Genomic DNA, 12158 nt, shown 5'->3' on the forward strand with positions numbered 1-12158 from the left:
GGATAAGCCGTATCTATTGAAGGACAKGGATCTACTCATTCGTAAACAGTCGGAAAATATGACTAACCAACAGATACTTGAACTGATAAACCAACTGTCCATCGATGACCAGTTCCGTGTATTGGCCGCAACCGATACGGAAGTATTTGGCAACAGTTGTCRTGTATTGAGACCGCAATCAATGGTCGGCGTCGGCGACGACGACACCGATGATAGTCATCGGGAACCGTATGTCCCGTGCAATCGGTTATCACCGGTTCGGGTATCCATCGACTGGTTTCGGGTATGTTTTACATTCATACAACAGTATCGGCAGTCCAGCAACGGTTCGGGTAATACTAATAGCGATAACCGGGATTTTATTGCCGACAACGATGTCGTCTACAGAGACTATATGGTCGAAGTAATGCGGTTTCGGATCCAAACTACCGGTGCAATAGTCGACATACCCATGTTCTATTTGATTATGCATTCAACTAGACAACAAATTTACMGATATTTCAAACACGTACCCAAACCTATCTATAATGTTCATCGATATAATTATATCCGATATAATAGGTATATAAATATATTTAACTATWAATTTTTTTCCAATACTTCCCAATAAATTCCATGGAATAAAATTCCCTATAAAATTCCCTATAAAATTCCCTATAAAATTCCCTATAAAATTCCCTATAAAATTCCCTATAAAATTCCCTATAAAATTCCCTATAAAATTCCCTATAAAATTCCCTATAAAACTATAAAATTCCCTATAAAATTCCCTATAAATTTTTTTGAAAAAAATAAAATATTTCCCTATTTAATTGAATTTATACTATGAAAATATTTTTTTTAAACTAAATAATATTTATTTTTATATAAAAATATACTAGTTATAAATACAGTTCAAATATATAATAATTTAGATAATATTAGTTTAATTAAATGTTTACAGTTTCTAAAAAACATTAATAAATAATTACTTTTATATTTATACACTGTTATCAGTAACCGTCACATCAAAACATTGGCTCAAGTGAGTCACTCTATAAAATAACGCGCGTAAAAACAGGTTTAGGGGGGATTGAGCACATGTTTTTGTGCTATTATAACAATAATTATATATTTTTATTTTATAATTCAGAGCCTGTGATATTTAGTCAATATTAATAAAATAGTAAATTGTGATAAATTTATTTTAATATTATATATTTAATATTTTTATGCAATTTGAACACTAATTGTAAGTCTATTTCAATTTAATACGAATTCACTTATATTTTTTATTTTAATTGTGATATACTTGAAAATGAGTAAATATTATAATCCAAAAGAAAGAGTGTTTATCATCGAAACATATTTAACATTTAAAAAATCTGAAGAATTTTAATCACGTGATAAATATGTTCAAATAAAATTTGAACAACAATTTAATAAAAATCCTCCAAATCGGTTAACAATAACAAAAATTTATAAAGATTTTAAAAATGACCAAAGAGTTGAAACCAATTTTAAAGTTCCACACATGAAAACAGTGGTAACTAATAATAATATTGAATTAATTAAACAATTATTACATAATTTTAAAACAATTAATCAATTATTAAATCAACTAAAGTTACGTAATGTTAAAATGAGTTATGGCTCATTACACAAAATATTAACTGATGAATTACTATTATACCCCTATAAATTACAATTTATTGTAAAATTAACTAAAAAACATGAAAATATGAGAAAACAATATTGTTTTGAAATGATGAATAAATTGGCAAACAAACCAGGTATTTATTTATTTAATTTATTTATTACAATTTTCATAAAAACATTTAAACTTTTTATTAAAATGAACGCTAGATTTATGTTGATTTAAATGTGAATTTCTAGTAAAACATTTGCATCAAACGTTGACATTACAAACATTTAATATATTTTTTTATTTAGACTATTTAGATAATTATTGGTGGTCGGATGAAGCTCACTGTCACCTCGATGGTTACATAAATAAGCAAAATATGAGGTGTTGGGCCACAGAAAGACCTGTTATTTCGTAATAGAAAAATACTCATCCAAGTTATGTAACTGTATGGGCAGCTATTTCTCGTCAATATATATATATAAATTTGTAAAATATATATTGTAATCACACATAAATTGTGGTTCAATTGAATGATCTATTTTTTGTTGTAAATGTTTTCAAATACTCGTTTATATATATAAATGTGTATTTCTAGTAAAACATTTGCCACAATCGTTGACATTACAAACATATTTAATATTTAAATGTTTAGCATTTTTATAAAAATACATATGATTACTTTTTCTTTTTTATATTTTTAAAGGTATTATTGGTCCTTATTTTTTTTGAAGACGAAAACCAGAAACGATTGATTGTTAATCAAATAACATATCAAAATATGTTACAAAACTATTTCGTCCCTGAGTTAAAAAAAATTACTGGCCGTCATTTTAATAACCAAATTTTTCAACAGGACGGGGCCAGTTGCCACACAGGTATAATTTATAAAATTTAATTTCATTTACAATTGATATCAGTTTAATTATTTATTATTATTTATATTATTATTTATATTATTATTTATATTATTATTTATATTATTATTTATATTATTATTTATATTATTATTTATATTATTATTTATATTATTATTTATATTATTATTTTTATTATTATTTTTATTATTATTTATATTATTATTTATATTATTATTTATATTATTATTTATATTATTATTTTTTATAAATAGCAAACCAAACACTTGAATATTTAACTGAAGTATTTGGTGATCGATTGGTCAGCTTAAAAACCCCAAATATTTCGCCCAGTCGTTCACCCGATTTAACGCCCTGTGATTTTTATTTGTGGGGTGCAATAAAATCTAAAATTATGCAATATGATAATTTGCCTACAGATATTGAGGATTTAAAAAATAGATTAATTTATGCATTTAAAAATATAAAAAATGAAACTTATAATAAAGTAGTTAATAATTTTATAAAACGAATTAATGTTTGTTATGTAAATGAAGGAAAATGTGTAAACAATTTATTAAAATAATTATTTTTATTTATTTATTAAAATTAAATTATTATTATTTACTTATTATTATTATTTACTTATTATTATTATTTATTTATTATTATTATTTACTTATTATTATTATTTATTTATTATTATTATTTACTTATTATTACTATTTATTTATTATTATGTATTTAGGGGTTAAGTTTAATTGTAATATTTATACATTATTTATGTTTAATATTTACACTCTAATCACTTCTGCTGTGAGGGTTAATGATGACAGTGTACATACTTTAAGTTATAAAAATAATAAATATATATATATACTCTATATACATATAATTTATATATTAATATATATATAAATGTTTATTATTGAAAAATTATTAATTAATATTTTTTTGTTCATAGTTCATAATTAATTTATAATAATTTATTTTTTTTAATAATATATTTTTTTTATAATTATATATTTTTTATAATATTAGTTTTTTTATAATAATATATTTTTTATAATAATATATTTATTTATAATAATATTTTTTTATAATAATTTTTTTTATAATAATTTATTTTTTTATAATAATATTAGTTTTTTATAATAATATTAGTTTTTTATAATAATATTAGTTTTTTATAATAATATTTTTTTTGTAAACTAACAAATAGTTTTTAAGTACAGTATTATTATTATTATTATTTAATTTCAAACAACAAACAAACAAAAACAATAGGATAGCCTACAAGTCGCTRCCGGCGCCKTACGAAACCAACTGTCGACACTATGACCGTGAAAAYCAKGGCCAACAACACTATTCACGGGATGACTGTATWGGCGACTGTAGRCGYCGKGTATTGCAACGTCTATACCATAACCAATGGCCSGGGATGTATATGTACAGTAAAGAGGATAATCTATCGRTGCTKAAAATAGCCGAACCCTGGGCACCCATGCATAACAATTTATCCATTGATATGTATGYMCAATTTGAATGCCAACATAACTGTCCCCAKAATAGTCCATGTTTTAGGGAAACGTATCAATTTTTTGACTATACATTCGACTACCATTGGCCTCWGTTTGATCTGTTGTATGGCAAACACCCGACCAGCCGGACGTCCTTTACGAGCACTTACCTAAACTAACGTTTCCCGAATATTGTTCGTTCATTGGTTCACTAATAGGGCTATKGTTTGGCTTATCTATCCTAACWGTGACTAACTGTGCAAATAAACTACTGGTAGACGTATTGGTGTATTATTATTATAAGCATGGTAATAATAATAATAATAATAATGGTACTAGCAGATTTTATCAATCATGGCGCCAACAAAATCTATCATGGTCATTTATTATCAATAATAATAATAATAATAGGAATAGTAATAATAATAATAATAATAATAATAATAATAATAATAATAATAATAGAAATTATAATAAAATCAATAAATTTAATAATAAAATATATTATTAGAAAATAAATTTAAAAATAATATTTATATAATTATTTTTTTAATATATTTTTATAAAAAAAACTAATAGTATGTTATTTTTACAGTTAATTTTCCTTTTAAAAAAATATAATTTATAACTAATTGTTTAAATAGATTTTATTTACTTTATATATATATTATATTAATGTTGTAATTAAAGCAAACTAAAATTGTATAAATTAAAAGTTTAGAAATATTTTTTTTAAATTAGTTTAATCATTAGTTATTTGAACAGTTAATTAAAATTACAATTGTACCTAGATTATACAAAAATATTTTATTTAATGTTTAATTTAACATTTTAATTTTTTATATTATAATGAGTATATTACATGTGAATAAACATTTTAATTAAATTTATTTAATTAATTGTTATTATAATAACTGTTTAAACAAATTTTTATTTTAATTTAGTTTAAACAAATATTTATTTAATATTTTAATTAGTTTATAAATTAATTAAATATAGATTATACTATATATATATACACACTTAAAAAAAATCATTATTTTTTTATCAAAAAATTTTTTCATTTGTTTCTAGTAGTCAATAATAATTTTATTTTTTTTTTAAATTTTTTTATTTATATTAAAAAAAATTATTTAATTAATTTTATTATTCATTTGTTACTAATAGTCAATAATATTTTTTTTTCATATAAATTATTTTAATTATTTTTTTATTAATAATAATAATAAAAATCATGTTTGCTTTTATTGTCAATGTTTTTATAATAGTAGTAATAATAGTTGAAAATTACACTAATACTAAATTTGTACATGGTCAAATGGGAGGGGGAGGAGGAGGTCAAATGGGAGGGGGAGGAGGTCAAATGGGAGGTCAAATGGATCAAAGTATGATGGCCAAATTAAAGGATCATCAGATTAGGGTTGAAGAAGCCCTATGTTTACCTGAAAAAACTGATACAAAACTAATTTATAAGTTAATTGATTGCAATGAAAATTTAACACAAAATAATAATAATACGGAAAAACAATATCCAAATGAGGTATTAAAAATTTTTAATTATTATTTTTTAGATAAAATTTTTTTTATATAAATTTTTATTATTATTTTTTAAAAAAAATATTTGTTTCTTTTGTTTAATTTAATACTTTGTTTTATTATTGTAGATTATTTTTTTTTAATTATAAAAATTATTCTACATATATATATATATATAYATATTAATTAATAGAATTAATTTTTATTTATTTTTTATAAAAATAAATTATATTATAAGTTAACAAAATTATTGTTATTAATAATAATAATAATAATAATAATAATAAAATAACAAAAATTATTATTATTATTATTAAAATAACAAAATTATTATTATTATTATTATTATTAATAAAATAACAAAATTATTATTATTATTATTATTAATAAAATAACAAAATTATTATTATTATTATTATTAATAAAATAACAAAATTATTATATATCATGTTTGGCAATCTTAGATATTTTTTTATAGACAATTATTTAAAAACAATTATTTATACAATTATTATATATATATATATTGTTCATAAAATTTTTATTATAATTTTAAAAATTGTTTTATATATATATATATATATTTAGATGAATGAAGTTTTTAGCGGCTGTATAAAGGAAARGGCCGACTATCTGAGCAAATATACCAAAGTTAATACTACCGATCCTTCAATCAAATTTCAGCTATTGTACAGATGTTTGCCTGAATTTCAACAATGTTTAATGCAAAAACTAATGTCATTAATGAAAGATAATAAACAGTTTAGTCAACAAATATCAAACAAACAAATGTCATCAAATAGTAATGAAAATATAGATCATAACAAACTAATGGTAATACTATAGTGTWTGTGTATGTGTATGTGTATGTGTATGTGTATGTGTATGTGTATGTGTATGTGTATGTGTATGTGTATGTGTATGTGTATGTGTATGTGTATGTGTATGTGTATGTGTATGTGTATGTGTATGTGTATGTGTATGTGTATGTGTATGTGTATGTGTATGTGTATGTGTATGTGTATGTGTATGTGTATGTGTATGTGTTTAAAAAACATTAATTTTATTTAATTAAATTTTATTTTATTTTTTATTTAATTAAATTTTATTTTATTTTTTATTTAATTAAATTTTATTTTATTTTTTATTTAATTAAATTTTATTTTTTTAARTATAGGAATGCGAAAAGGATGCATTGGACATTTAGTTATTAAAAAATAATATTAAATTAATATTATTTGTTATTTATTTTTTTTTTAATTATTTTATTTGTGATTTCAATTAATAAAAAATTATAAAAAAATATGAAAAATAAATTTAGCATTTAAAAAATAATTTCATGCTTTATTATTTATTTCGGGTATATTTTAAAATAATTAAAATCATAAATTGTTTARTATTTTACTAAATATTATAATATTAAAAATTTTATATATTTTAGTAAAAACAAAAATTAGTCTTAATTTTTACTTTTAAAAAATAAATATTAAATATCATTTTTAATGCTTATTTTTTCATAGTCTAGAGTTTTTAAAAGTAAAATATATAATTAATAATTAAAATGATTTAATATTATTTTTTTTTTTTAAAAATATATATTACACTGAAATCAAATTAATATTTTTCACTAGAATTATTATTTAAAATCAACATGATGATTTTACAACAAAAATAATAATAATAATTATTATTATTATTTTATTTTATTTTGAACTACACAGACACAAAACAAATAAAATGATAATGCTAAATTTTTGCATTTATATAGAAAATTATTAKACACATAAAAAAAAATAATAATAATTTTAACTGTAAACATATAAATGATAATAAAATTTTTTTAAAAAATCTTGACATATATACTGTATTTTTTTAAATTTTAGTATATATATATATATATATWCCTGTAATCAAATACAGTTATATATATATATTAATATATAAACTAAAAATTTTTTTAGTGTATAATAATATTAGTGTATAAATAGCAATAAATATAATAATAATTAATATTAATTATTATATTAAAATAGTTTATTATTAAGTATTTTTTTTATATACAATATTTTATAATATTGTTTATTAGTATTATATATATACAGTATATATATACTATAACCTAATGTTTACTATGCAATCATTGATTACATTACTGGCCATAATCATGGCTACAGGTGCTACAGGGGTTGCCAGTGTGCGGCAAATAAATCAGGCCGGCATCGACCTAATCAAACAACAGGAGGGGTTTCGGGCTAACTATTATTACGATCAAATTGTTTAGTAGCTAGATCATTTTAATTGATTTTAAAAATTTAATTAATTAATTTTTTCCGCCCCCCATAGGGCCAGAAAACCATAGGCTACGGTCATGCCTGTGCTTTCGATCCGCAACACTGTAACCAATTGCAACCCCCACTTAGCGAAGCCCAGGCAACCGATTTGATGCTCAAAGATTTGGTACAATTTGAACAATGTGTCGACACGGCAGCACCGGGACTATTGAATGACAACCAGTTTGCTGCAGTAAMATAATTTTTTTTTTTAATTTTATTAAAAATAGTTTTTAGCATGCTTATTTTGTTAATAATAGTTTTTAGCATGCTTATTTTGTTAAACAAATTTTTAAACATGCTTATTTTGTTTTAAAAAAACATTTTAGCATGATTACTAAGTTAAACAAATTTTGGCATGGTTATTTTGTTAAAATCAAATTTTTAAACATGCTAATTTTGCTTAAAAATATTTTTTTTAGAATAATTGCTWTGTTAAAAAAATTTTAGTATGCTTATATATTTATTTTTTAAACGCATTTTTATTTTGTTAATAACAAATTTTTTAGCATGCTAAATTTTTTATTGTTTGTTAAATTWTTTTTTTAAAATTTTAATTTAAGTGYACATCATTTGCCTTCAATATGGGATGTCTGGGTTTTACMCGGTCTACCGTTTTGCAGGCCATACTTCAACGTAACTATCMASAGGCGGCCGACAATTTCAATCAATACACATCAATGGCCGGTCAGGTTATACCCGGTTTGGTTAACCGTCGCCGAGCAGAGTCAGCACTGTTCAGGTCWTAGTGTTTTTAAGGTCATCTRTAATACACTAACCAAACATTAATAATAATAATAATAATAAAATAATAATATAATACTTTAAATAAAATTTAAAATTTTTATTATTTACAATAAATAAAAATGTTTTGTTATTTTTAAATATTTGTTTCTATTTTTTGTATAATTAAATAATTATTATTATTAGTAGTAATATATCAAAAGTTTTTTTCTTTAATTTATTAAACAAAAATAATAAAAATATAAGTTTTTTTAAATATTTTTTTGTTATAAAATATTTAAATATTTAGCAYTTTTCTAACTWAAMAAAATTAATWGTTTATTTACAATTTAACTAGATCAAATAATAAATATATAGTTAATTTAATAATAGTAAAAATCAATAATTTGATTAAAATAAAAGTTAAAAAATAATAATAAAATAAATAAATAAATATTWAYAAATTAMATAAATTTGTTTATATATATTATTGTACATAAAAAATCTATTAATTAGTTACCATTGGATACTAAATATAAATATTACAAAAAAATTGTATGAAATAAAACAATAGTATTGTTGTTATATTTAMAATAATATTAATAATAAATATCATTAAACTAATTAAAAAAATAAAATAAATTCAATTATCAAAAGTAATTTAGTTGTATGTAAAATATTTAGCTAATTATTATATTTATTATAATTATTAACCTTTTTTTTGCAATAATWATATAAATTATATATTGAATTCAAATAATATAGTATAAAATAAATCAATTAATTATTTAATAAMAACAYCGTTATTATAATAAGTTTTATTTATTGTATTTTCAATTTGTTAGATAATAATTAATAGATTTATTTWTTTTGTWTTTAATTTAAGTACAAAAAAGTATAGTAATAAAAATAATAATCATTACTAACTATAGAAAATTAATAGACAAAAAAAATTAATCAATAAAAATTTTTTTATAAATTATTTTTTAATAATTTTATTTTTTTTAATTAAAAATTTCAATAGAAATAAATCAATATTTTGTTAAAAATTTTAATTTTTATTAGTAAATAGTAATATAATGATTAACCGGAGAGAGAGAGAGAGAGAGAATTGAATTAATTTATATATAAATTTAAATTAATATACAGAATATACAGAATATACAGAATATACAGAATATACAGAAAATACAGAATATACAGAATATACAGAATATACAGAATATACAGAATATACAGAATATACAGAATATACAGAATATACAGAATATACAGAATATACAGAATATACAGAATATACAAAATATGTATTGTATTTATTAAAAATACATTATTACTATAATAATTATATAAAAAATTTAAGTGTTTAATATTTTTAAAAAAAATTATTGAATTTGAATTATTGTTATTATTATTCCTGTATTTCCATAAATTCGTTTGGCCGGTGATTGACTACATGTGTGTATGTATGTATAGTACGGGTAGAGGTATGAGTAAAAAAAATTAATTAAAAATTTTAGAAACAAAATCAATAGACTATTATCTATATCTATATAAATATATATTTACCGCAAGCTGTGACCAAATGTGATGTATTGTTGCCGTCGAGTTTGGTTTGTATTATTAATTATTAATATTAATATTATTATTAGTAATTATTATTATTATTATATTATTAGAATATATATTGTATATTATTATTATTATTATTAGAAAATTATTATATAATAATTATTAATAATTATTATWATATTATTATAATTATTATTATTAATTATTATTATTAATTATTATTATTAATTATTATTATTAATTATTATTATTAATTATTATTAATTATTATTAATTATTATTAATTATTATTATTATTATTTACAGGTATATTACGGTCGACTCTCTGAAATAGTGGGTTAGGTTGCGGTTGAATATAATTAACTCGAATATGTGGTCGAAGTTCTATTCTAACAATAGTTTGTCTAAAATATATATAGTAATAGTTAGCAGATATATATTGGATAAATAATTTCAATTTTTCCGTAAACATTATAATTGAAAATCCGAACCAAGTAMTTAGTATACTAATAAAAAATATTAAAAACTCTTCAAAAGATAATTTGATTGAAATTAGATAAATAAACRAATCGTTTGGCGTATTCGGATAATTAATCATAATATCTATATTGTTATTAGCATTATCATCATCATCATCATTATAATAATTGACTTGTTTATATTTTGATAGATAATTTTGGTAAAATTTTTCTGACAAAATGGTAACAATCTAAATTTATTACATTTAATATTACAATTATYATATAAATTATCAGTTGACATTAAATATAAGCATTTTTAAATTATCAGCCAATGTAGTAATATTGCCATAATAATCATCCACTAATATGTTATCGATATTGGTATTGTTAATCCAATATAATAGAAAATATGGATAACTATTATRTAGTTTTAAATAATAATTAATTAGACATTTACTAATACAATCGTCAAACGTTTGCCAAACGCACAGTCCCATTGAATGACTGACCCTATCGTATTGTACAGTATATCGTTCAAACATAATATAATATTTATGTTGAAATTTAAATTTTGGTAAATTATCAAACGTATTTTTCATAAAATAAATTTGTTGTCTACGATCGYTAAAATAAATTTCTAAATTTGTTTGATTTAATAAATTTGAAATTTTTAAATCAACAACAAATCGATCCCAGTCAACAAATGTAAGATCTCTATTAGCATGATAATAATAATCAGGTTCATTTTGCCATTGGCTAAATAGTGTTATACAAAAATCATTGTAGTCAATTAAATAATTATAGTCGGTCATATTATTGCAATCAACAATATCACCTTGATAATTAAAATAGTAACAATAAATTAGATTATTAAATGGATTCATTTAAAATAAATTGTTCACTATATGTCATATTATTTAATATATGAATAATATTATTATAAACGTCATAATTATTTGGTGAACGATAATTATTCAGACCAATTGTTTTAGCATATAATTCAACTTTTGGCAAACAAATAGTTATTGTTTGTATGACTATATTATCATTGATTGAATTATTAGTTTTTAATGCAATGTGTTGTATCGTAATTAAAATACAAKTGACTTAAAATACTTATTAATTGATACAAACAACAAATACCACAAATTAAAAATGAAAATACAGTATATAGAATTTACTAAAATTTATTGTTAAAAACATTTTTTTTATGTTTGAAACACTGATTCAATATAATTATTTTTGCAAACAATATTGTTTTTTCAATTATATTTTTAATGTTATATTTTAACCTATCATTAGGGTTTTAATAATTGTTGACATAGAAAATAGATGCCAATTTTTTCATAAATCTGTATTAACCATTAAATGGTATTTTATTTTACGTATTGAAATGTAAAAGTAATGGGAAATAATATGAGTTTTTTCATATATGAAAAATATAGTTTTTTACTTTCTATAATAATTTAGTGCTTAATTATTGCCAGGGGCGGTAAAAAATACGTAATTTTTACAATATGAAATTTACAATTTTT

The 12158-nt window shown here is 20.1% G+C and overlaps 1 protein-coding gene across 1 annotated transcript; it reads left to right on the top strand.

Moving 5' to 3' along the window:
• The first annotated feature begins 7647 nt into the window (after positions 1 to 7647).
• Positions 7648 to 8616, top strand: LOC128953117 (uncharacterized). Its single transcript, XM_054298592.1, has 3 exons — positions 7648 to 7812; positions 7881 to 8060; positions 8431 to 8616. Exons 1-3 carry the CDS (start codon positions 7660 to 7662, stop codon positions 8614 to 8616), a joined length of 519 nt encoding a protein of 172 aa, XP_054154567.1. The 5' UTR covers positions 7648 to 7659.
• The last annotated feature ends 3542 nt before the right edge of the window (positions 8617 to 12158 follow it).

Source organism: Oppia nitens, unplaced genomic scaffold, assembly GCF_028296485.1.
Source record: "Oppia nitens isolate AA-2021 unplaced genomic scaffold, nextdenovo-longstitch-racon4-pilon3 scaffold20_pilon_pilon_pilon, whole genome shotgun sequence".
NCBI lineage: Eukaryota > Metazoa > Arthropoda > Arachnida > Sarcoptiformes > Oppiidae > Oppia > Oppia nitens.